A 26,524-nucleotide genomic window follows, 5' to 3' on the forward strand; every position below is an offset into this window, starting at 1 on the left:
AGGTGGGGTACAGGACTGTTGCCTGCCTCTCAGGGTTGGCACTGTGACATAGCGGGTTAGGCAGCCACCATCCCAATGCAGGTTTCAGTCTTGCCTGCTCTACTTCCAACCCAGCTCCCTGCGAACGTGCTTGGGAAAGCAGTGGGGATTGAGGTCAGGTCTGAGGTCACCCCAGATGAGGTTTCTTGGGGGTACAACATTGAAGTGTATGTATTGGCACTGGGCCTCCTCAGTTACTGATGTTTGTGTCGTGGACAGCATGCCCAGATGCACGTGGGGGGCATGACGGCCGGTTCATCTAGGCCAGCGGAAGGTGGCCTGTATATTCTGAATGGAAAGCCGAACAGGTGGCACACTGTCCTGGCCAAGCCTTGCAGCATGTTCCTGGGTCTGTGGATGCACTAAAGTAGACTTTTTTAACTCTGGTGGATTTTCTCAACAAAATCTGTAACATCTCAGAGCTATCAAAACTACTCAGGTAACACCCCCAGAACATTCTTCTCCACATCAGTGTCTCCAAGGCCTCGCCAAACTACCATCCCTCATTCCCAGGTGCTGACAGTGTTGGGCAGCAAGGAGTGGCCCTCCTCTCCTCCCCTCGTGTCCCCTTCAGATACAGGAGAAAACAAAACAAAGCGGAAACATTTACTTCACCCACTTTCCATACCTGACCCTCCCCACCCAGGCTCGTTCTGGGCGTTTGCCTTTCTTCCCAACATTCTCAAATGTAAACTCCCTCCAGTTGTTCTGATGTGACCAAGTGGAAAAAAAGACAGCTGTCTTCTCTATATATTCTCAAATGACACACAACAATAAGTGATATATCTTTATTATATAAAGTTAAATTCAAGGGAAATATTTCATATAAAACACTGGGGGAATCACTTTAAAGTATTCATTCTAAGAGATTTTAAAATTTAAGTTTGGAAATAAAACAGTCATGTGGCTTTGACCAGCTAGTAAGACAGCTCCGAGCTGTTACCGTAGGGAGACAGGCAAGCCGTAGGCTATCGGTGCAGCTCCAATAAGATACTTGAGTCGGGGGGCCTGGCGGGCTTGGCTGACGTAGTAGAGAAGCGGGGCGCCAGGGCCTGCGCCGAGCCAGCCCTGCAACAGGGCCTCTGCGTAGCGGTCAATGTCACGGTCGGTCACATCCCAGAGATTACCCAAGAACAAAGGGCTAGGAAGAGAGGGCAGAAACACAGCGTAAGGGCTCCAAAGCAGAATATGTAAGAAAATGGGACTGGTTGGTGGCGGGTGAGAGAGCACTGAATCAATGAGAATTCCCTTCTCCCACACTTCCAGGCTAAGGCGTCAGAGGTTCAGGAATGCCAGGGAACTCAGAAGGGAGGAAGGTGGAGCCTCAAACGATTCAGGGTCAGACCCAGGAAAGCACCCAGGCACAAGCCTCACCAGCCAGCCATGATGTATTTGAGTACGATGCCTGCTCCCTCCAGGTTTCCATGCACAGCTAGGGCTGCGCTACTGCAGCCAAACAGGAAGGCCACTGCCCGGCAGCTCAGCCGCAGGATAGCCTGCCCGTCGAAGAAGCGAGAACCAGCGCCGTGACCTGCATAGCTGAGGCAGCAGGAAAGGAGGTCAGACCCTGCCTGTGTCTCCACCGGCTCGCCAGCCTCCAAGCACACCCCATGTGACATCAACCTTGCAGCCGCCACACCCCTCCGCTGCGCGAAGCACTCACATGTACAGGTCATGCTCGGTCAGGGCTTTCTGCACCTGTTCGTGGCTGGGCACCTTCCCGATCACCCCACTCCAGCCAGCTTCACTGCAGGGAAAAGGTTCCAGTGAGCCCAGGCAGCTGAGTGGGAAGAGCCGGCTGGCTGCGCAGTCCAGTCTGCAGAGGGTGTGTGACTCACATGTTTGTCTCCCCTTCTGCACCCGTCTTCATGCCCTTCCCCCTGACCTGCTAAAATTGGCTCGGAACTGCTCCTCTGTGTTTGACAGGTTGTTTTGCGGGTTCAGGACATAGAAGGTGCACCGGGGGTCCACCCCTTGGCTCAGCACTGATGAGGCCCCAGACTAAGGCAGAGGCAGACATGGGTAATCAGGACCGTGGGCACCCAAGGAAGCCCAGATCCCAACCAACACCAAGCTCTTCCAGAACCCCTTCTCCAGCCATGACCAGTAACCACTAGGCTCCACCCCGAAGCCTACCTCTTTGATGATGGAGTAGCTCAGTAGGAAGCGTAAGCAGGGCAGCCGGGTGACAGGCAGGGCCCGGAGGTAGGGCATGCTTTCCCACGGCAGCTTCTGGAGGTCCTGGGCAAGAAATAAAGCACTCTGCCGATATCGCTGCCAGCTAAGTGCACATGGAGGTCAGGAGGGGCGAGACGGGGCTACTGGCCACGTGATGCTACCCTCCGGCCAGTTCCTTACCTTGTCCAGCACCAGGACTAGGTGCCGACTGCTTGGCACTGCCTGGCCCTGTAGGCGTCCTACAGCTGCACTCAGGAGCTCCTGGGCTCGCTCGGGCTGGGCTGGGCACAGCCCAGCAGCCAGGGTCTGAATGTCCTGGGGGGTAAGGATGCTGGCCCCACTGAGCAGGACCTGCGGGGAAAGGTGGTCAGCAGGTTCCAGCATTCCTGTTCCCCCCTGGGTCGTGGTGGCTGTAGGAAGCTGCTCCCCTTGTCCTGCTCTAGGGACTCACTTGGAGCAGAGTGGGGTCTGGGTATTTCCAGCCGCATTCCTGCAGCAGCTCGGCCAGCTGGGCTGCCTCCTGGGCCAGGCTGGGATCCTCCCCGGTAGGCAGCAGCAGCCCCCGCCAGCAGCCCAGCACGGACTTCTCCAGAGAAGTGATGAGAACCTGGTGAAAGGGAACAGAGGCTCAGCGAGGACGCCTGGTTTTTTTCCCCAAGCCCTGGCCTTTTGGGGAAGCAGAAAGGGCTTATCCAATGTGTATTCTGTCTGACTTAGCCTTGTGCCATTTTCTGAGATTCTGGGAGAATAAACATCAATTACTGCACAAAAATACATAAAAGAGCCCCAAACATTAAAGGGGTATGGCAATGGGATTTTAAACACACACACACACACACACACACACAAGGGGCACAGTGGATGCAGCTGTCAGCTGTGACCTTGGCATCCTGTGTAGGTGTCAATGTGTTCTGGTTGCCCCACTTCTGACCTGGCTCTCTTGCTAGTGGCCTGGGAGGGGCAGCCGAGGATGGGCAGGGTTCTTGGACCACTGTGGCCCACATGGGGACCCTAATGGAGCTCTTGGCTTCTGGCTTTGGCATGGTCTGGCTCTGGCTGTTGTGGCCCACTGAGGAGTGAGCCAGTGGATGGAAGATCTCTTTCTGCCTTCCCTTTCTCTTTGTAGCTCTAACTTTTGAATAAATGGATAAATCTTTGGAGGAAAAAAAAAAAAAAAAAACTCCAGTGTTAGTTCTGCAACTTTTGCTTCTACTGGCCACTTGTTTGTGCCTTTGTTGGAAAGGCAAGAAACACAGAGAGATGTACTCAGCAGTTTACCTCCCAAATGCCCCTCACAGTCAGGGCTGGGGCAGGCCAAAGCCAGGAGCCAGGCACTCCATTCAGGTTACCCAAACATGAGAGCCATCACCTGCTGCCTTCCCCAAGTGCACATTAGCAGGAAGCTGGAATTGGAAGAGGGGCCAGGATTGGAACTCTGGCACTCAAAGATAGGATGCAGGTACCCCAAGCAGCGTCTTAACTGTTGCACCAAACATCTGCCTGGGAACTCCTCCGAAAAGTCCTCCCCAAGTGTCATTGAGCCGCTTTTTAGGCCTGTCCTTGAAGTAAGGGCCGGAAGTAGACAGCACTGACTCAGGACATCTGACAGAGACGGGTCACACCTATGGCACACACCTCCATTCTGCGGTCCAGCTCTAGCCGCCCCATCCACCATGCCCGCTTGTCGGTGCAGCTGCTGTTGTCTTTCTGTTCCTTCTGGATTGCATCAAACTCTTTCAGGGCCAAACTCAGAGGCAGCTTTGGGAAATGGGCCAAGTGAGATGTCCGCCCGGCCATGGGGCACCGCATGCGAGCAGCGTGAGGCCCACCCCTGCCACAGTGACACTCCCTGGCCCGGGTCATCCTACCTGGCTGTGGGCCGTGGGAATCTGCACCGTGACTGGAGGGGTGTCTTTTTCCAGCCGGGTCATCAGGAGGGTGTCGCCCCGGGTTCCAGGCTGGAGTGTGACCAGGGCCAACACACACACAGTCACCCCTAAAACACAGGACACATTAAAGTCCCTTGCTGCCCACGCCGCTGAGTCCTGCTCCCTCTCTCGAGGCCACTCTGAGGGGTCTTCCCTGGGCAGTCAAGTTCCAGGCGCTCTCCTGGACCAGGTGTGGGCTTCAAGGCAACTACCGGGGGGGGGGGGGGGGGAAGGCCCACAGAGCATCTGTTGATCTATTTCCTGTTTGCACGGGCAGACCCCAGAACTCACACCCGAAGACTGACACTGGTGAGTCAAAGTTCAAAAAGGTGAAAGAAAAGAAAAAAAGGACTTTTAGGCCTGCACAGAAGCATAGTCTCTGTACCGCTGGGGATATGGGCCAGGCGTTCTCGGAAGTGCTCCTTCTCAGGCTCGGGGAAGCGGCCAGGTCCCGAGGGCCTGTAGGAGAAGAGGCGCTGAATGCGGTCCATGGGGTCATCTGCTGCCTGGTCCTGGAGGTTCAGGGTCTGCAGTTGCTCTGCCACTCCCAGCGATCTCCGGTGCTTCTGGGCCTTGCTGCAGGTGACACAGAGAAGGGTGAGACTCCGCCCTCCTTCCCCTCTGCCAGGAGGGCCCTCGCTCCAGTTGGCCTCAGCACCAGCCGTGTGCACGGGAAGAGGGGCGCAACGCACCTGAGCTGTCTGTGCAGGTGCGTGAGCAGCTGGTGGCGACAGGTGATGGAGACAGACTCGGCAACCAGGCAGGCAGTGGCATAGGGATCCCGGTGCCCCAGGCACAGGGCCAGGAGGCGGCACAGGTGCGCATAGAGCCCACTGGGAGGGCAGTGACTGATGCCACGGAAGGCGACGCTCAGGGAGTCACACAGCGAATCCAGGACAGACGCACCTAGAGGAAGGCCACAGCACTGGCTGCAGATGAAGCCCGGTGTCACCTGCCACGGGCAAAATGGAGTGGCCGCCCCCTCACACAAAGCAAAGGTGCCAAGTGGGCTGTGCAGGCTTTGGCTCCCTGCACTCTCCCACAGCCCACTTCACAGGGAAGGAGACGTGGGGGGTGAGCGACTTGCACACAGACAGCAGAGAGGACTAGGGATTCATGCCCAGGCTCAAAGGTGACTGAGTGCAGACAGGGAACCAAAACCAGATCCACGGCCAGCCTGAGAAGACACAGGCTTAGCCCTTTCTGTCTACAGGAACCTCGGCAGTCAGCCACTTACTAAGGGCGGCAGGAGCCGAGGGGAGTTGCAGCTGGGAACCCAGGTCCTTGTCGCTCTCCTTGTCTGGACACATGAAGGACAACTTGTTGGAATCTCGTCTTAACACTGCACACTGTGTGATGGTTGGGGCAGGGCCTGGGGCCTCTGCCTTCTCAGCTGCGGGAGGAAACAGCACCTTTTCAGAGTTTCCACTTACTGCCAACAAAGAACATTTTTTCTTTTCCTTTTCTAAGATTTATTTTTTTGTTTTTTTTTTAATTTTTATTTATTTTTAAAGATTTATTTATTTTTATTGGAATGTCAGATATACAGAGAGGAGGAGAGACAGAGAGGAAGATCTTCTGTCCGCTGATTTACTCCCCAAGTGACTGCAACTGCCGGAGCTGCACTGATCCGAAGCCAGGAGCTCCTCCGGATATCTCATGTGGGTGTAGGGTCTCAAGGCTTTGGGCCATCCTTGACTGCTTTCCCAGGCCACCAGCAGGGAGCTGGATGGGAAGTGGAGCAGCCGGGATATGAACCAGTGCTTATATAGGATGCTGGTGCTTAAAGATGGAGGATTAGCTTATTGAACCACTATGTTAGCCCTAGAACTTTCTTTCTGTACTCTCTGGTGTCACTTAATTCTAGACCTTGACACCCCCAAAAGGCACACCTTTCCCATGCCTGTCCCCCTTGCTGTCCTACCTGAAGCCGAGCCTTCTCCATCAGAGCCCCGGAGGACCTCAAAGCTCATTTCCAAGAGGTTTTCAGCCAGGTCCTCCTCGGGGACGGTCCTCATGGCCTCTGGCTCCAGCTCCTCACATGGTCTCGAGGCCACTTTCTTGGCCCTCCGGGTCCTGCCCTTCATACCAGGGGCACTACTGAGGGCATGCAGGGGATCAGTCTTCCAGCTCGGGTCCTTCTGAGTGTGGCTCTGGCTCTGGCCCCGGCCACGGCCCCGACCCCGGGAAGAAGTGCCCCGTTTCTTAGGTTCTTCCGCCAGCAGTGCTTCGGCGGGGACAGAGTCTTCCAAGTCACTGTCATCACTGAAGTTCACCTGAGATGGAGAGAAAGGGAAACAGGGCAAGGGGCCTCTAGTGACCCCTTCGGCAGAGAACCAGCAGCATCAGCCAGCTCAGAGAACTCAACGATGGCCTCCCCACCTTATATCTGCCGCTCTCAACCAGGGCAGTAACATGCAAGGTAGGACAGAAGGTTAAGGAGGAAGATGAAAAGGGGCTGGAGAACTAATAGGTGTCTTTTGTCTGACACAAAGGGGGCCGAAGACCCAAGTCTTACTGTGGAAGATGGAGGCATCCTGCAAAGAGCAGGGAGGAAGGCCCCACCAGGCCCAGGAGCCAGTGCACAGGGGCACTACCCCTCCCCGCCCAGCCTGGGCCCACCTCACCTTCAGGCGCGTCAGGGCCCTCTGTTGAACCCTGGGAGCCTGGGGAACCTCGGAACTGCCCTTCATAGAGTGGACTTCTTCGAACACAGTGAAAGGAACACGGCGGCTGGTTGGCCTGGTACGGCCGGATGGCTTAGGTGTACAGGGTGGGGCTCCGCTTTCCAGACCTTTCTGCGAGTTATTATGGAGGGCCAGGGGAGCAGAGGCTGCCTGCTGGCGCCCTCGGCCAGAATGTTTTCGGCCCCGACCCTTAGAGGGCTCTGAGGTCAGGGGACTTTTCATCAGTGGTGGCTGCCAGCCCCAGGAGTGAGCAAAGAGCTGGCTGGTGCAGCGGCTGACAGCAGTCAGCTTGGCCAGGGCCTGAATCAGGAGCAGGTTGGCTCTCCAGGGCTCCAGGTGGTACATTCGTGCTGTCACAAACTTCAGCCCCAATTCTAGCACCTTTGCCAGGTTTTTGTCGGAGAGCTGGCTCAGGCCCTCCTGGGCCAGCTGTGTGTATGTCTCAGCCAAAATCTCATCCAAGAGGCTTGAGGCAATGGGCAGGGGTGCTTTAGCATTCAAAGGAGCTTGGAGGGCCTGGCTGAGGCGCCTAGAGGCAGCGGGGCAACCCTTTAGCACAACCTGCAGCAGGTCCATACCCTGGGCCCGATGGCCCGTGGCCAGCCTCACCCCCGCGGTGACCAACATCCAGCGCAAACAGACTGCTGATAGCACAGGGCTGGCACACAGCAGGCAGTCACAGTCAGAGGGGTGGGACAGGAAGCCGGGGGTGGGCTGGGGCTTGGTCTTCAGAACTGGGGAGGAATTTGTAGAAGGCGCGACAGGACCAGGCTCCTGGGACACAGTGGCCACCAGCTCCAGAGCAGGGCCTTGTAGAAAGGCCTCCTCCTCCGGGGGCTGTGGAGGACTGGGGACTTGGGCTTGCTGCTTCCCTTTCTGCAGGTGCACCTTCTTTGTGGAGTCCGAGTGCTGTGCTGTCCTACCAAACTCTGGGGAGAGAGAAGAGCATCAAATACAGACAAGGAAAATTGTATCCAGCACTCCTTGAGCTACTTCCGGGCCCAACGCCTCACATCTGAAGGCACAATCAGGTGTCAAGGCTGCGTGGTGAGGCGTTGGCAGAGGGCAGGCACTGGCCTATTGAAGATGCCAGCAGCTCACACCTACTTTCTGGCTAATGCAGACCCTGGGTGGGGACGGTGGGGGACAGTGGTGATGGCTCAAGTAAATGGCTTTCTGCCACCCACGTGGGAGACCTGGATTGGGTTTCTGGCTCCTACTTCAGCGTAGCTCATTTCTGGATGTTGTAAGGATTTGCAGAGTAAACCAGCAAACAGAAACTGTCTATCTGTGTATGCATGTTTGTGTGTGGGGGGGTTGTTGCAGAAGAGGGGACATCTCTCTCATTTTTAAGAAGCTTGGGGAAAACCTGATCCAAAAGGTGAGTCTGTAGGCCACAACAGCAGGTACAGTAGGCAGCAGCAGGTACAGCCACTACTGCCGATGCCAGCTTTCTCTTATCAGAGCACTGGTTCAAGTCCTGGATACTCTACTTCTGATCTATCACCCAGCTACTGTGTCTGGGAAGGAAAGGGAAGATGCCTAAGTCCTTGTGCCCCTACCACTCGCAAGGCGAATCCGCACTGAGTTCTAGGTTCCAGGCTTCAGAAGGGCAGCTGGAGCCATCTAGCACCATGGATAAAGGACCTGCCTCACCCTCCCTGACACTCTAACTTTCCAATAAATAAATGAATATGTATTTTTTAAATATGTATTTTTTTAAAACGATGCTTGTTTTGGTGCAAAAAATAAATGCACGCATCATTTTTCCCCATACTATGCCTTTTCCATAGATTTCTTGAAATTTTTATTTATCTAAGACAGAGGGGCTCGTGTTTGGGTATTGTCGGTAAAGCGGCCACCTGCTAAGCCAATGTCCCATTTGGACACTGGTTTGTGTTCCAGCTGCACCACTTTTGATCCACCTCCCCACTAACGCACTGAGACGGACTGAGTGTTTGGCTGTTCCTGGCGGCATCTTAACTGCTGCGCCGAATGCCCACCCCGCCATGAATGTTTTGAAGACCTCTCATATGCACTGATTTCAAACCCTCTTTTATCAAAATAAACTTCTCTGTAACTTCCCCATTTTCCACAAAATTTCATTTTTTAAAAAAAAAGATTTATTTTTAATGTAAAGGAAGATTTTCAAAGAGAAGGAGATTGAGAAAAAGATCTTCTATCCCTTGGTTCAATCCTTAAATGGCTGCAATGGCCAGGGCTAAGGTGATCAGAAGCTAAGAGCTTCTTCTGGGTCTCCCACGGGGGTATAGGGGCCCAAAGTTTTGGGTCATCCTCTACTGCTTTCCCAGGCCACAAGCAGGGAGTTAGAAGGGAAGTGGAGCAGCTGGGACATGAACCGGTGTCCATACAGGATGTCTGCGCTTGAAGGCACAGGATTAGCCAAGTGAGCCATTGCATCAGCCCTCTCACAAAATTTCTAAAGTGCCTTTTCCTATGTTATTCGCAAGTGAGACTATGAATATACTCTTATTATTTTTAGAGTCCATATTCTTTTTTTTTCTTAATTAGCCTGCTATAGAGATTTATTTATTTTTATTGGAAAGTCAGATATACAAAGAGGAGGAGAGACAGAGAGGAAGATTTTCCATCAGATGATTCACTCCCCAAGAGGCCGCAACGGCTGGAGCTGAGCCAGTCCGAAGCCAGGAGCCTTTTCTGGGTCTCCCACATGGGTGAAGTGTCCCAAAGCTTTCCCAGGCCACAAGCAGGGTGCTGGATGGGAAGCAGGGCTGCTGGGATTAGAACCAGTGTCCATATGGGATCCCGGCGTGTTCAAGATGAGGACCAGGCCCCGTTGTTCCACTTTCAATCCAATTCTCTGCTTATGGCCTAGGAAAGCAGCAGGGCCCAATTCCTTGGTCTCCTGCACCCACGTAGGAGACCTGAAAGAAGCTCCTGGCTCCTGACTGGCTCAACTCTGATTCTTGCAGCCATTTGGGGAGTGGATGGAAGATCTCACTCTTTCCCTCTCTCTCTGAAAACTACCTCTCATAAATATATGCATTCATAAACACATAAAGGTTGATTTTAAATAGCAAGGAGGACAACCAGACTGATCTGAAGAAGGAAGACCAATGGTCTGATGGAGGTCATGTGGGGGCTGCTCTGGGACCAGAAGCCCAGCAAGTGTGGCTCTCCCCACTGCCTGCAGGGCACCGGGCTATGGTTGCTCACCTGTGCAGGACTCGAGCAGGAACAGGACCTGCTGCAGGTCCGACTGACAGAGGTCCGTGTCGTTGCGGGCCAGCTCCAGCTCGCCCTTCAGCACCAGGAATAGGGCACACCTGCTCGGGAGAGATGTGAGCCAATCGCCAGAACTCGCCTGTGGAGTCTCCCTCTTTGTCCCTTCCTCAATCAACCACTGATTTCTTTCCTTGACTCCTAAATGCCTTCACTCCCCAAAGCTGATTTAAAGGCTCCCTGGCAAAAGCCCTCTACACTTCTCTCATCCCTGGACTGCACTCTTCAAAAGAATTTCTCTGGGGCCAGCATCAAGGCACATCTGGGTAAGCCACCACCTGCCACTCTGGCATCCCATATCAGAGCTGCTCTGTCTCTAAGCCAGCTTCCTGCTAAAGTGCCTGGGAAGTTAGTAGGAAATGGGCCAAGCATGTGGAAGATCAGAACGGAGCTGCTGGCTCCTGCCTGGGTCCTGGCCCAGCCCTGGCTGTTGTGGACATTTGGAGACTGAGCCAGTGGCTGGAACATCTCTCTATGTTCATCTCTCCTTCTCTCCCTGTTGTTCTGCCTTACAGATAAATAAATGAATCTTAAAAGAAAAATAAAGGACCCATGGACAAACGGATCTAGGGAAACACTACACTGGATGCCCTGCTGGGGATTTACAATGCATATGTCCTCCCTGTGTGAGAAGATTCTTAACAGGAAATAGAAACATCTAGCCTTCGCTGACCCAACAGTTGCCAATTTACTTAGCCATGCAACACCTTCCCCACCAACCTTTCCTAAGAGGCACTCCTGGGAATCATCTAGAACCCCACAGCCCAAGGCCCCTTGGGGCTCAGAGGCCAGGCTGGACATTCTTTGCGCGCTATACTCACTGGCGTGGGATCTGTAGCTTCGTGGTGAGTTTCAGGGCCTCCAGGCAAAAGGCCTTAGCTTCATACACGTTCCCCAGGCGGCCCAGGCGACAGACCAGCTTCTCTGAACAGCTTAGCACCTCTGTCAGAACCTGCCATTTTTGTACCAGATTTTCACCTGTGGGAAGGGAGAAGGCCCAGACAACATCACTCATTCCCAAGGTCCTCTGGAGACACAGCAAGCCGCCCACCATGCTGGGCACTGCTGTCCTTCTCACCGTAGTCTGGGAACACTGCTGTCTCCACGGCTGTTTTCTGTGTTAACACCTCACTGCCCAGCATCAGGATGATGATGCTTCGGAGCAGCTTGTGGCAGTCCATGAGTGCTGTCTCGGGTGTCTGCCAGCCTGTGGTGGGAAGGACGCGGAAAAAAAAACCAAAACCAAACAAAAAGAAACGATGTAACCAAAACTTCTGCCACCTTCAGCTACTAGAACAGCAGATGCAAAGCACATTGTCAACATTGCCACTTTCTTTTATTCTGTGCCCCCGCTGCCACTGCCCAAGGCAGACAGAGCTAATCCATCATGGAACTGTTCCTGTAAGATGCCATGAGGTCTCAGAATCCCAAGCAGTTACTTATTAACTTGCTACTTAGCAGGGTATCGCAGGCCTACCCAAGACAGGTGCTAAGGAGGCCAGTCCGCATAGGTGCAGCAGAGCAGCAAGGCAAACCACACACACCACCAAGGAAGGCCGTCCACCCTGCTGTCTGACCTTGGGCCCAGAGCTGCTCCCGCAGGGCATCTGAGAGGCTGCTGGATGAGAGACTGAGGTAGAGTGCCATCAGCAGCAGGCACTGGGCACGCAGCAGGTACCACACCTTGGATGCCTTCTGCAGGGCAGGATTCCCAAGGACAGACAGCAGCAGGGAAGCACCCTCAGTCACCTGAGCGAGAGAGAAGAGATGCAGTAAGTGAAGCCAGGTAAGCTTTTCAGAGCATTTCTGGAGAACACCTTACCCAATCTGGAGGTTGACTAACAGTCATATAGAGGAACTTGAGCACAAAAGGTTATGAGACATCGCCAGTTACCCAGTTAATTTGGGAGAAACCTCAGGCTTTTGGGATCCCACTGGGTCTCCAGTGCCTTCCGAGGTTCCAGTCAGAGGACAGATATTCCCCCATGCCCCTGAGGAAATGGGCAAAGGATCTCCACTGGAAAGAGGTTGGTGAGGTCGAGGCTGTGGAACATCACTGCTTCCCAGGCTCAAGGGCATCCTGCCTAGGCCCACCCACATCTCAGCAACCACATATCTAGAAAATCCAACTGCCTCCCTAACACCCAAGACTCGTGCAGAGGAAGAAAGTAAAAAATACCTTCTGGAGGGTCCAGTAGAGTTGGCTGCGCAGCACGTCACAGGTGAGGGCAAGCAGCAGGTGTGCGTCGCTGCTCTGATCCAGACGCTTCAGGATGGACTCAGCCTCTGCCAGGTGTAACTGAAGAAGCAAGGCAAGATGAGTGAGCAAAGTGGCAGGGGAAAAGCAGCCAGACTGCAAGCGGAAGTGGGATTAGACATTCGCAAACAAAATGCTGACCACCTCTTGACATCCAATGACTTCCAACAAGAGGGGACTTCAGAAGTTTGAGGAAAAATGGAATTTAAAGATAAGTTTAGGGCCCGGCGGCATGGCCTAGCGGCTAAAGTCCTCGCCTTGAAAGCCCCGGGATCCCATATGGACGCCGGTTCTAATCCCGGCAGCTCTACTTCCCATCCAGCTCCCTGCTTGTGGCCTGGGAAAGCAGTTGAGGACAACCCAATGCATTGGGACACTGCACCCGCGTGGGAGACCTGGAAGAGGTTCCAGGTTCCCGGCACTGGATCGGCGCGCACAGGCCCGCTGCGGCTCACTTGGGGAGTGAAACTTCAGATGGAAGATCTTCCTCTCTGTCTCTCCTCCTCTCTGTATATCTGGCTGTAATAAAATGAATAAATCTTTAAAAAAAAAAAAAAAAAAAGATAAGTTTAGGGGGCCAGTTCCACTTCCAACCCAACTCCCTCTTGTGGGTGCATCTGGGAAAGCAGTGGAAGATGGCTCAAGTGTGTGGGCTGCTCAGAGTCTTGGCTCCTGGCTTTGGCCTGGTCCAGCCCAACTGCTACAGCCATGTGGGAAGTGAACTAGCAGATGGAAGATCTCTGTCTGGGATCAAGTGGTGCCTGTAATTCTGATGTCCCTAGAAAGTCCTTGCACCCCTGCCACCCATGTGGAAGACCCTGGCTTTAGCCTGGACCAGTTTAGCTGTTCTGATCATTTGGGGAGTCAACTAGCATATGTGAGAGAGCTATCTTTTTTCCCTCTCTCCCTCCCTCTTTGCTTTTCAAATAAATAAATATTCATATATATATGTATATATATATGTATACACATAAACACACACACACAAAGATCAACTAGGAGGCCCTGCGATAGTCCTACACAAGCGCAGAAGCTTCCACAGGGGGGCAGGAACTGCTGGGCACACAGGATTGGCAGTGTGCTCTTGGAGACATCACCAACAATTAGTTTTGCAGGAAGGAGGAAGACACCTCCTCTTTCCAGTCCCCTCCCCCTGCTCCACAACTGCGGCTGAATGTGAGAGCAGGTGGCAGAGAAGCTGCCACCATCCTGCCTCCTCAGAGTAAAGGAGGGCCTCCAGAGGCATGCGTCCCTGGCGTCCTGCTCCCCCGGCTCAGGCACTCACCTGGGCATAGCTGGGACAGCCGAGGGTCAGGAGGAGCTGGGCCAGGTGGCAGGAGGCGTTGGCTGCCTTCACATGGTCCCTCAGGGTCTCCGAGATGATCCGCAACAGCAGGAGGGCCTCCAGAGCCTGCAGGGGCTGACCAGGCAGGAGCAACAGGTTCACCTCACTCCTGTAGGAGCCTCCATGGTCACCCACGGCCTCCCGGCCCTCTGACCTTAGGAGCTGGAGGAGCAATGGCTGCCAAGAGCAGCTGTCAACCTGCAGGCTTGCAGGGAGCCTGTAAACCACTATGCTGCTTCCTGCTTTAAAGCCCACGTGCCAGTTGCTGGTAACAGCCAGATCCACAGAGTGATCACGATGCACCACACACAGCCGAGGAGCTGACATGTGGCAACTCAAATCCCAGTTTTATGGCATAAGAAAACCAGGTGACCAGTTAAGGTCACACGGTAGCCATAATGTAGAGCCGCGAGGCAAGTGGAGGCTAAGGCAGCTTCCCAGGCCACCGGGACTAGAAAGACAGCCTCGTGGCTCACGGTCACAGACACCTTTATGTGCATGTTTTGTTAGTTTCCTCCTGTGGGGCTCAGACGGGAGCTTCAAGGAGTCTGTGAACCTAACATTGCATGAAAAACGAAAAATTGTGTCAACAGGCACCTAGGTGTTTTTTCTGACTATGTAGGTTGCAAATGATTTAGCAACATTTGTGTATTCCATGTACATGAAACATCTCCTTTGCATTATTGTGCAGATGCTAATAATGCCATGAGGAAGCATTATTAATCCTTTTGAGAGGTCAGGAAACTTGGACTTAGAAGGCTAAGAAGGAACCTATGGTCATATACTTGTAAAAGACTTCACTTCTGCCTGTTAAACCCAAGGATTTAACTCAGGCTGACTTGGGGGAGAGCCGACGCTCCTGAGGTCTGGGCTGCATGGCGTCTTTGTAGGTGCACAGGTCAAGAAAGACTGGAGGAGGGCCCGGCGGCATGGCCTAGCAGCTAAAGTCCTCGCCTTGAACGCACCTGGATCCCATATGGGCGCCGGTTCTAGTCCCGGCAGCCCCACTTCCCATCCAGCTCCCTGCTTGTGGCCTGGGAAAGCAGTCGAGGACAGCCCAAAGCTTTGGGACCCTGCACCCACATGGAGACCCAGAAGAGGTTCCAGATTCCCGGCATCGGATCGGCACAGCATCGGCCGATGCGCTCACTTTGGGAGTGAATCATTGGAAGGAAGATCTTCCTCTCAGTCTCTCCTCTCTGTATATCTGACTTTGTAATAAAAACAAATAAAATCTTTAAAAAAAAAAAAAAGAAAGAAAGAAAGGCAGGAGGAGCCTGGGGTACAGGTTATCCCTGTCTGCTTGGGCCTCTGGGAATGCCCTGCCCCATTACCTTGGCCACCAGCTGATAGAGGGCCACGAGGATCTGCAAGGAGGCCACTGTCTGCTGCGGATACCGCACGGCTGGGGTCTGCCCCTTGGTCAGCACCTCCTTCCACAGGGCCAGGGCTTGGTCCAGACACTTGGACTGAGCTATGATTTGGAAGAAAATGACGACTCTCTCATCATGGGCCACCTGGAGGGGATGCTGCTTTCTGTGACATCTTCGGTCCTTTCTGCCAAGCCCCTGCTTGTGTGCCATCACCCTCCCACTCTCCAAAGCCAGGCTCTGCCATTCTGGAGAGCCCCCATCTGCTCTGAGGAAGCCACAGCCCTAGCACGCCACGTCTGCCCTCACCAGCATCTGCGGCCAGGTTGCAGGCGATGTTACTGTAGAGGAAAAGGACCTCCTGGAGTTTGTCTTCATAGTTGAGGTCGTTGACTTCGAATTCCTCTAGGTTATTTGGGGTCTGGGCTCTGCGATCCCTCTCAATGCCCTGGAAGGGAAGGTCAGAGGAATAAAGCAGGATTGGCACCTGGCTTACTGGGCACCAGTGCCAGAGCAGAGAAGTCATGTTCTCAGCTGAGCACACCCACACAGCCACACTCACTTCCTGCATTTTGGCCTCCAGGGTACAGATGTAGAGCCAGAGCAAGGCCTGCGCTTTATCATCCCGCAGCCGGTCCTCGTCCTGGGCCTCAGGCCTCACGGCTTCCAGAAGCTGCAGGCCTTCGTGGATGGCATCCAGGGCTGAACTGTCGGGAGAAGACGCACTCGTGCCAGAGCCACTCCTTGTCCCCGGCCTCGGGCAGAGGCTGCTGGCGGACAGCGCCCTCTGACTGAGGTTCCAAAAGGAAAATAGGAGAGGCACCAAGGGACAAAGAAAGGGTAGGAGGGCCTTGGGGGAGAAGCAGCCAGAGCGTCCCTAATCGCTCCTCACCAATTGGTTTGCTGGGCAAAGTTGTGGTAGCACAGCACCTGAGCCAGCTCCACAAGGTAGGTGGCTCGTGCCCAGGCCCCTGCCGGCGTCTCCTCCAGGGTCAGCTCCAGCAGGTCGCATATGACGTTGAAACGCTCCTGCCCAGTGTCAGCACGCACCTCCTTGTAGGCCTGCAGCTCTTCCCTCAGCAGGAAGACCAGGGTCTCCGGGTCCCAGCCACTCAGGCCGTCTCGCAGAGTCCTGAGAGAGAAGGGCTCAGCACCACTGTGGGGCAGCAGGGGGAGGCTAGCAAGCCTGGCACACCAGCCTGGGGGTGTAGGGGAGCTCAGGGAGTGTCCTGCCACGGCTCTAGGTTTAACTCAGACAGTGTTGAAGACACTATGGCCCTTTGACTGGCCAACTCCACAGAACTGCTCCTCACACCCCTCCCAGCTGCTGGTTTTCCTCGGCACATTCCTGAGCCGGCTCCCACCTCAGGCCTTGCGTTTACCATTGCCTCGGTGAGTTCTCCTTAGAGAACTCTAGCACCCTCAGCCTCACCTCACACATCATGGCTGCAATAAGGGCCTCCTTAAACAACAAGGCACTCTCTGTCACATTTAGCAAGTGACCCTGCTTAGATCCAGGGGACAGATATGAAATATACTTGTCTTTTCTGTCTCCTAGGTGGAATCTAAACTCCACAGAAGCAAGGACACTGCCTGCTGCTACTACATCTCCACACCGGGCACCGTGGATGGCTAGTGGTGAAGAGTGAAGACATTGCTGCCCTTGCCAGACATAAGGATAAAAGGACATGACCATGACTGTCAAAAGCCACCCTATGTGGTGGGAAGGGATAGAGGGGATGCTCACAACAGTGCCCCCCAACTCACTTCAGCTGCAGCGTCTTGTCTCCGGCCCTGGCCCCGTCTATCTTGACCCGAGCCCAAAAAGTCACTGGCTCCACCATGTGTTCACAGCCATAGGACTGCATGGCTGTCAGCCATAAGATCACCATCTTGCAGCCCTCGGCATGTTTACCCAGTTTCTTCAGACACTCCACGTGCAGCCGGAAGCCCCTGTGCAACTGACCAAGAAAGGGAATAAGACAAACAAGAGAGGAGCCAATGAGTATGTCAGGCTGGGAGACTACGGGCATCACATACATGTACACACACATATGCACACCCACCACACACAAACCCCACACGGTGGGAGCCAGTAAGTGATCCCCTGGCTCTTTCCCTTCCCTGCTAACCCAGTGCAGGAGACACCCAAGTACTAAACACCCTGGGGTGCTCTCAAATCTCAGAGGGCCTTATCTGTTCCCCACTCTGCTCTCCATCATCCCCCACATCCCCCTCCTCCCAAGGACTTGGCCCTTCTTCCTGTGATTCTCCTCCCAAGTCTGAAATGTGGGGCCGTCCTTGCCATATCTCTTGCCCTTTGTCAAAGCCAATCCCCCCGCAGACTAGGCCTTGACTTTCTACGCTACTGACGTCACTCCACCCTTCGCACAGGAGTTTTGGCTCAGCTCCCCTTCCTTCCTCCTAAGCTTCTGTGGCGGCACCAGTACCTGGCCCTGTCCTTTGCACCATCAGTGATGCCTGAGAGGCCCAATGCCCAGCTGAGGCCGATGTCACACCTCGTAGCTCTTCAGGGCCACAACCACTCACTCAGAATCAATGTCTCTAGGTCTCCTCTTGCTGGCCACCCAACAGGACAGGACTGCACACGGAGACTTGCTGAAGACACTGGTCTCACCCTCTTGCCCAAAGGGTCACCCTGAGGCAGCTATTAAAGCACTCAGATGCCTGGACTCTAGACCTAGAACTTCTGCTGGGGACAAATGTGGTTGCCCTCCCCACACACCAGTCTACTTCAGCTACAGCTGGGGCAGGCATTAGAATTGTTTTACAAGTTCACTCAGAAAGGAGGGCCTGGCGTGATGGCTCAAATCATATGGTTCCCAGGACTGGTACAACGCCTCAGCTGGCTTATGCTCAGTCTGTAAGCTCCAGCAACGCATATGGGTGCCAGGGCGTTCCTGGCTGCTCCACTTCCCATCCAGCTTCCTGCTTGTGGCCTGAGAAGGCAGCAGAGGATAGTCCAAAGCTTTGGGACCCTGCACCCACATGGGAGACCCAGAAGAAGCTCCTGGCTTCAGACTGGCTCAGCTCCCGATCTATTGCAGCTGCTTGGGGAGTGAGCCAGCAGATGCAAGATCTTTCTGTCTTCTCTTCGTAGGTCTGCCTTTCCAATAAAAATAAATAAATCTTAGGAAAAAAAAGTTCACCCAGGAAATTTCTAACATGAAGCAAGGCTCAGAGCCATGGACTTAGGACAATGGCTAAACATAAACAGAGTCCCACTAAAGAAAAATGTCAAGTAACAGTACAAGTATGGTTTTAGGTTTGGCAACACTGACCCACGTACTGGTGCCAACACACAGCTCCTAACACTGCCTTGAGTCTGGGTCCTGGCCAGGTCTCATCATGCTACTCAGGCTCACCCCACCACCCCTGCCCCTTCCATTCCCTCCTACCTTCTCAGGAAGCACGCTGGCATAAGTGCCTGACTTTGCCAGGCTCAACTGCTGACAGAGAGGCTCTGAGATGGCACAGGCCTCGGAGTAAAGCTTGTGGCGATAGAAGCTGTAGGCCAGGTTACTGGTATAGGAAGCTGCAGGGAAGAGAAAGAATCCACCAGAGCAATGGCTCCCCTCATTCTTTCCTGCTAGAGAGGTGGCAGCAGAGGGGCACTCAGCTAATGGTCAGCTCAGGGCCTGGGAAGGTACTCAGTCCGCCAAGGTTTCCACTCCGGGGAGGTGAGTGACCCCCTGTGCCCCGAGGCAGCTTCACGCAGTCACAGGCCAATCTGCCTACACTGTGCACCAAAGGTCAGCACCGAAGGGAAACACGCCGACTTCCCTTCGCTCTCCTTTCCTTCACTCCCCTCCAGTTACACTAGCCTTCCTGCTGCTTCTCCAACATTCCAGTCAGGGCCTGGGCACCGCTGTCTCCTCTGTCAGGGATGTTCTTTCCCAGCCACATCCATGCCTAAGCCTCTCAGGTCACCCTCTCAGCAAGGCCTACCCTGCCCACCTGACACAAGATGTCATCTTACCCTGGGCCCTTCTCCCCTCTGCCTCCTACTTCCGGTCACTTCCCGACTTACTGAGAACCGGCTGACTTATGGCATCTGATGTTTATCACCTTCTCCTCAGACGAGAAAATGTGAAAACATTTTTGTTGTGTTTACAAACACAACCAAGTACTCAAAACAAGTGCTTGGCACACAGCAGGTACTCAACAAATATTTGCTCGATGAGTAAACTCCTCCCTATAACCCACTTACGCAGGTTTCTGGCTATCCACACCAGTGGCTGGGGGACAAAGTCAGCCTTCAGTACTCTGTGGCAAGAACCTTCACACGTAATTCTTGTGACTCCTGATATTTTCATCTCACGGCTGGGTTCAACCACTGGGAACATGCCAAATCCTCCAGAACCTTCCGGGGCATGAATTGCTGGGGATCATGTGACTGGGGATCATGACCAAGAGCTCATGGTTTTTGCAGAAAAACAGACAAAGCCATTGGGAGAGCAGTTGCTGCTAGGGGTGGTGACTGTGAAGGGCCACGGGGAAGGGGTTTCTGGGATGGAAGTGGTACTCTGTTGGCCTAGATATTAGCTACAGAGTGTGTTCAGCTTGTAAAAACCCACCAACACGTAGACTGTGATCTAGGCACTTTCTTGCACATCTGTGTCAATGTACACGTGGGATGAGGTATACGTCTGTTGGCTTATATATACACAGAGTATCCTCCGAGGATATATAAGAAATGAATATTGGCAGCCTTACAAGAAGGGCCTTGCGTGACTAGGGTTAGGAGTGTGAAACAAACTTTGCCCCATGGGCTGTTTATAAAATGTGAGATTTTTCAATCATGTGAATATTTTCCTTGGCTTTTATAATGTTTAAGTTACAGTCCGCCCCCCACCTTTCTTTAAAAAATTTTTTTTTAACTGAAAACACAGATATGCAGAGCAGAGAGGAGACACAGACAGAAAGATCTTCCGTTTGCTGGTCCATTCCCCAAGCAGCCACAACAGCTGGAGCCAAACTAATCCAAAGAACAGAAGCTACTTCCGGGTCTCCCATGTGAGCCACCTTCTGCTGCTTTCCCAGGCAATGGGCAAGGATCTGGATGGGAAGCGCAACACTGGGACACAAACTGGTGTCCATATGGGATCCCAGCACATGCAAGGTAGAGGATTTAGCAACTAAGTTGTCATGCCAGGCCCAACATTCTTTAAAATTAAAATATAAAGGGGCTGGTGTTGTGGTGCAGTGAGTTAAGCTGCCACCTGCAATGCTGATTTCCCACAGTGGAGAACTGGTTTTGAGTTTCAGTTGCCTTGCCCCATTTCCAACCCAACTTCCTCCAGGCTTTGGTGCTGGACCAGTCCTAGCCGTCACAGTCATTTGGGTAGTGAACCAGCAGATAAAAGATCTCTTATTATTGTCCCCTTCAAATAAATAAACAAGTCTTAAAATAAACGAAGAAGGGCCCAGCGAGGTAGCCTAGCAGCTGAAGTCCTCGCCTTGAATGTGCCAGGATCCCGCATGGACGTCAGTTCTAATCCCAGCAGCCCTATCCAGCTCCCTGCTTGTGGCCTGGGAAAGCAGTAGAGGACAGCCCAAAGCTTTAGGACCCTGCACCCGTGTGGGAGACCCAGAGGAAGCTCCTGGCTCCTGGCTTCGGATTGGCTCAGCTCCAGCCGTTGTGGCCATGTGAGAAGTGAACCATCAAATAGAAGATCTTCCTCTCTGTCTTTCCTCCTCTCTGTGTATCTGACTTTCCAATAAAAATCTTTAAAAATAGAAAAGATTTAAATACATAGAACAGTTATGAAGCTGAATACTGAATTACAATTTTTTTCTTTAAAGATTTATTTATTTTTATTGAAAGTCAGATATACAGAGAAGAAAGACAGAGAGGAAGATCTTCCATCCGATGATTCACTCCCCAAGTGACCGCAACGGCCAGTGCTGTGCTGATCTGAAGCCAGGAGCCAGGAACCTCCTCTGGGTCTCCCACGCGGGTGCAGGGTCCCAAGGCTTTGGGCCGTCCTCAACTGCTTTCCCAGGCCACAAGCAGGGAGCTGGATGGAAAACGGGGCCTCTGGGATTAGAACCAGTGCCCATATGGGATCCCGGTGCATGCAAGGCAAGGCCTTTAACCATGCTATCACACCGGGCCCACACATTTTTTTTTTTTTTTTAACAATGTCACAAAGGGTCAGTTCACCAGAAGAATTACAAATACTTTCACGAAATAAATCACAATTCAGATTTCAAAGTCAACGGAGAAAAAAATGAAGCGGACGTGTTTGACCCAGTGCTGAAGATATCACTAGGGACACATACACCCACACCAGGGGCCTGGATTTGAGCTATGACTCTGCTTCGGATTCCAGCTTCCCACTAAGGCACACCTGCTAGGAGGCAGCAGCTGACAGCCCCAGGACCTGGGCCCCTGTGATCCATGTGCAAGACCCGGATCGAAGGAGCTGACTTGCCTTATGTATGGCCCAGCACAGGAAGTTGTGGATATTTGGGGACCAAACCAGTATATGGACATCTGTTTCTGACTTTCAAATAAGTACAAAAATAAATAAATTTAGAGAAATCAGTAATATTAAAAAATACTGAAGAACTAGTGCCTTCTGTTACAAGTTACCCTTATCACATCTATACTGGTGTTAGGGTACAGGATGTCTGGGCGTGGCATGATAGCCTAGTGCTTAAATCCTTCCTAGCATGTGCTGAGATTCCATATTGGTGCTGGTATGTATCCCGGCAGCTCCACTTCCCTTCCAGCTCCCTGCTTGTGGTCTGGGAAAGCAGTAGAGGATGGCCCAAAGCCTTGGGCCCCTACACCCGCGCGGGAGACCTGGAAGAAGCTCCTGGCTTCAGATCATCTCAGCTCTGGCTGTTGCCATCACTTGGGGAGTGAAACAGCAGATGGAAGATCTTTCTGTCTCTCCCTCTCTCTGTGTATCTGCCTTTTCAATAAAAATAAATAAATATTTAGAAGAATCCAGGGTGAGGGATACTTAGAAACCTTTTCCACTGGCACAAATCATATGGCGGATCCTGTGTAATGGTGTAATTAGCTAATCCTCCCCCTGCAAGTGTAAGATTCCCATATGGGTGCCAGTTCATATCCTGGCCTCTTCACTTCCCATCCAGCTCCCTGCTTGTAGCCTGGGAAAGCACTGGAAGTTGACCCAAAGTCTTGGGACCTTGCAAGCATGTGGGAAGAAGCTCTTGGCTCCGGATCAACTCAGCTCTGGCCACTGCATTCATTTTGGGGAGTGAACCAGCAGATGGAAGATCTTTCTGTTTCTCCCTCTCCTTATAAATCTGCCTTTCGAGTAAAAATAAACAAAATCATAAAAAAGGGAAAGAGATATGGAAACCGCCCCCACCAGTGGTCAGAGCTATCCAGCAAGAACCAATTACCTCCCTGATGGGTGACGACCCTCCCAGCAACCCTGTCCCTGGGCCCCAGGCCACCAACCAGTCATTCCCATGAAGTCAGACAGCTCCGGGCCAGACAGGCCCTCTAAGGCTTCCAGCATCCAGACAGCAACAGATCTGCAACTTTCAACAAGCTGGCCCAGGTCAGCCACATCAGACACCTGAAGGAACAAGGAGGCCTTGGGGGTGACAGGAGTCATGCTAGCTAGGTTCGGGGTGACCTCCAAACCCACGTCATGCCCAAAGCCAAAGCAACCCCAAAGCTCTCAGAGCAGCAGAGCCGTCCGAGTCCCCAGGGCTCCGTCCTGGTTCCTGGATCCCCTGGAAGGTACCTGACAGCCTTGAACAAAGTCGTAGATCATCGTGGTGTAGAGGTGAAGGCTCTGAAAGTACACCTGAAGCAAGGACTGCTGTTGTTTGGATGGGTCCTTACACACCTTAGATGGGATGGAGAAGGAGGCAGAAGTAGAGGGAGCTCCAAGTGGAAGTCCGGCCCACAGTCCTGCAGAGCCGACCCAGCCCGGGGCAGAGAAGGGACACTCCCCAGGGAGTCTGCTAGGGGGCCGGGGGCAGAGCAGCCAGCGTCCGGGTTCAGAGCGCTGAGTGCTGCTTCTGTTTCAGTGCACTGCGAATGCAGATACCACTGCGAGGCCGTGGGCCCTGCCACCCGTGTGAAGACCTGGATGGAGTTTCCAGCTTGAATGGCTGGGGCAAGTTGGGAAGTGAACCAGCAGATGGAACATCTCTTTCTCTCTCTACTGTGCTCTTCAAGTAAATAAATATGTCATTAAAAAAAATAAATAAAATAAACAAGAGCCCGGCACGGTAGCCTAGCGGCCGAAGTCCTTGCCTTGCTTGCGTCGGGATCCCATATAGGTGCTGGTTCTAATCCCGGCGACCCTGCTACCCATCCAGCTCTCTGCTTGTGGCCTGGGAAAGCAGTCGAGGATGGCCCAAAGCCTTGGGACCCTGCACCCGCATGGGAGACATGGAAGAAGCTCTTGACTCTCGGGTTTGGATCGGTTCAGGTTCAACCATTGCAGCCACTTGGGGAATGAATCATCCAATGGAAGATCTTCCTCTCTTTCCTGCTCTCTATCTGACGTTCCAATAAAAATAAAATAAATCTTAAAACAGAATCTGCTGCTCTCTCAGGATAAACCAGGATGTTGTTGGCCAGCCAGTCGGGCCCAGAAAGCAACTTCCCTAGGAGGGGCCTGGCTTCTCCATCTTGCCAAAGATCCTAGACTGGTGTTGGGTCCACAGAACCACCCCCACCCACCCTACCAACAGGCCCTGGACTCACCTCGCCATCCCGCAGCTGTCGGATAAGAGAGCGGTAGTCTCCAAGAAATGCAAACAGAGTCAGGATCCCATCAGGTCCGCAGCGCTTCTTGATGCCTCCTCGCTCCAGACCAGACAGGAAGAACTGACAGCTCTCATACAATGCCCGGAGAGGGGGTGATGCCGCGCGCATACTGTCGCTCAGGGCAGCCGAGGCCTTCATCAGCAGCCTGGTCACCATCTGGGCTCCCTCCTCTGCAGCCTGCAGCAGTTCGATTCCCAGCTGGCACAGCTGGAGACTGGTGGCCAGGCTGGTGTTCCCTAGGGAATCATGTGCCTTCGCCACTGCGCGGGTGGCCTTGTCATGGTGTCCACTCCAGCAGAGGCGGCGGCAGTGTTCCAAGGTGAGCTCCAAGAGGCACAGGGCCCTCGGGGGAGACAGTGGTCCTGGAGTGGCCGGCTGCTCAGCCCCCAAGGCTCTGAACACGTGCTGGGCCAGTAGGTCCCCAAGGAACTCGGCGTCTGCTTCACTCAGACCACGTCCACTGGTGTCGAACAGCTGATGGGCAGCAACCAGCCGGCAGGCTGTTGGCGAAGCAAAGTGAGGAATGTCGCAAGGCTTACTCTGATCCTCCAAGAGCACCAAGAAGCTCAAGGCCCTCAGGCGGGCGGACAGTGCGGCCTGTCGCTCCACCAGCGCTTCTGCCCCCTTCCAGAGTAGAGAAAAGCTGCCCTGAGCCACGGCCTCGTAGTCTTGGGGCGCGGCTTCAGGGGAGCACTGCATCAGGCAGGTATGGAGGGGCTGGGCGAGACGCAGCGTGGCCTCTGGGTTTCCTTGGGCAGCGACATTTCGCAGTAAGATGAAAAGAATCCGTTCCAGGTAGAGGGGAGGGCGCTGTGGGGTGGATGCCACATAGCCATTACAGGCCAGCTCGGCCAGCTCCAGCAGGTCCTCCAGGTGCCCTGGGCGAGTCAACTTGGCCGTCAGCTGCTGGTTACAAGCCCTCAGGACAGCATCGCAAACTTGTCTCCGCTCAGCATCTGAGCGACAGCTGGGAAAACCTAAGAACTCCTAGGAGGAGAAAAAAAGACACACATGGGGCCTTCAAATAAAAGAGAAGCAGAGGGAATAAACCAGAGAGTTGCTTGGGAGGGCCTTCCTACATCTTTCTCTCTACAAAATGAGGCCAAAAAACAAAAACGAGCGCCATGTGCTGAGGTTGCTGGTTCCGGCAGGCCCACCTCGGGGCGCCGCCTGGGTTCAAGACCTGGCTCCTGACTCCAGCTTTCTCCGCAGGTGCACTCTGGCAGGCAGCACTGACGGTCCAAGTCCCAGAGTCCCTGCCCCTTACGGAGGGGACCTTGGGGTGCATTCCCAGCCTCCAGCTTCCCACGGGCCCGTCCAGGCTCTTCCCCTCTCTGTCTGTCCATCTGTTTATCTGCTTTAAAGCAACACATTCCTCCCCCCGCCCCCAAATCATAATAGATAAAGGCAGGGCGCAAGTCCAACACCTGAGCTCAGTATCTCCACCCCCGGGTCAGCTGGCCCACCTTCAAGTCAGGTAATAACTCTCTCGCGTCGTCCTGGCTGCTTAGCAGAGTCCCGAAGTTGGTTCCTTTGAAGTTCCTCATGGCTCCTAAGAGCTGGGAGGGGGGGAAGGCGCCAGATCAGATTCACAATGGGCCCGACGGAGGTCAAGGGCTTGCAACCAAGAGGCAGAGACGGCCATCACAGGTGCTAGCCACGATGCCCGCTGCCCTCACCATCCCACCCGAGGCCTGCACGAAGCTCCCCAGCGCCCTTCGGGGACGACAGCAGCAGCCGAAGGCCTCCCAAGTCTCCCGGGCTGAGCCGCTCCGCTCGGGGCCCAGCGCCGACACCTCGTCCTCCGCGGCTCGGATACTCGCTCCACAGTCTCCCCGGCCTTCACGGCCCTCACCGCCTAGAACTCGCCCTCCTTCCCGAAGAACAGGACTTTGCGCGCCAGACCGGAGCCCTCCCAGCCGAGAGTCCAAGGAAACCTTCGTTTTCCGCGCCAGCCCCTCCTTTCAAATATCGTCGATGACCAATCAGCGAGGGCGACGTGACGCCGTGGCCCGCGCGGCCCGCTGGGACATGTAGTTTCGGCGGCGGCGCTCCTCACGGACGCCGGCGCGAGCCCGCGGACGCCCTCTTGGGGGCGCAGTTCCCTCCTTTTTCCGCAGGATGGAGTTGTTACTGCCCGCCGCCTGCCTTATGCTCTCTTCTGCAAGAGTTGACGTTTCAAGAGAATTAGACTGCTCAACAAAACGGACCTGGAAATTCGTGCCCTGTTGGTCAGTAGAAAAACAAGCGTGTGGCTTTCTGTGAGATTATGTGTCAGTTCTGTGGGGACCGTGATAGATGGATTGTGACAAGCCAGCAGGGAAGACTGCGTTTTTGTTTGCTTTGAGATTTTTTTTGTTGTTGTTTGTTTTTCCAGCCTTTAAGGCCATGTGGGGAGTGAACTAGTGGATGGAAGCTCTTTCTGTCTCTCCTCTCTATAAATCTACCTTTCCAATAAAAATAAGTATTTTAAAATATATATATTTTACTTATATTTACTGGAAAATCAGATATAAAGCTCTTCTGTCCGCTGGTTTGCTTCCCAAGTGGCTGTAACAGTAGGAGTTGAACTGATCTGAAGCCAGGAGCCAGGAGCTTCTTCAGGGTCATCCATGCAGGTGCAGGGTCCCAAGGCTTTGGGCTGTCCTTGACTGCTTTCCCAGGG

The 26,524-nt window shown here is 53.7% G+C and overlaps 1 protein-coding gene across 2 annotated transcripts; it reads right to left on the bottom strand.

Moving 5' to 3' along the window:
• Positions 1-813: 813 nt before the first annotated feature.
• ESPL1 (extra spindle pole bodies like 1, separase) lies at positions 814-25,783 on the bottom strand. Of its 2 annotated transcripts, none has more exons than XM_004583180.2 (31): positions 25,715-25,783; positions 25,326-25,418; positions 23,797-24,846; positions 22,823-22,927; positions 22,531-22,651; positions 18,488-18,624; positions 16,836-17,029; positions 15,961-16,200; positions 15,631-15,775; positions 15,378-15,516; positions 15,033-15,172; positions 13,639-13,773; positions 12,276-12,395; positions 11,674-11,845; positions 11,175-11,303; positions 10,918-11,074; positions 10,031-10,140; positions 6,773-7,761; positions 6,070-6,421; positions 5,383-5,538; positions 4,838-5,051; positions 4,531-4,721; positions 4,086-4,213; positions 3,853-3,975; positions 2,669-2,824; positions 2,398-2,568; positions 2,176-2,280; positions 1,925-2,040; positions 1,703-1,786; positions 1,414-1,578; positions 814-1,180 (listed from the first exon to the last, which is right to left on the bottom strand). In XM_004583180.2, the coding sequence occupies exons 2-31, from the start codon at positions 25,404-25,406 to the stop codon at positions 979-981; spliced, it is 6,327 nt and encodes a 2,108-aa protein (XP_004583237.2). In that variant the 5' UTR covers positions 25,407-25,418; positions 25,715-25,783; the 3' UTR covers positions 814-978. The 2 variants fall into 2 exon arrangements, with proteins under 2 accessions (XP_004583237.2, XP_058529595.1); XM_058673612.1 differs by having other exon boundaries at positions 25,656-25,754.
• Positions 25,784-26,524: the final 741 nt, after the last annotated feature.

The sequence above is a fragment of the Ochotona princeps genome, chromosome 15 (assembly GCF_030435755.1).
Source record: "Ochotona princeps isolate mOchPri1 chromosome 15, mOchPri1.hap1, whole genome shotgun sequence".
Taxonomy (NCBI): domain Eukaryota; kingdom Metazoa; phylum Chordata; class Mammalia; order Lagomorpha; family Ochotonidae; genus Ochotona; species Ochotona princeps.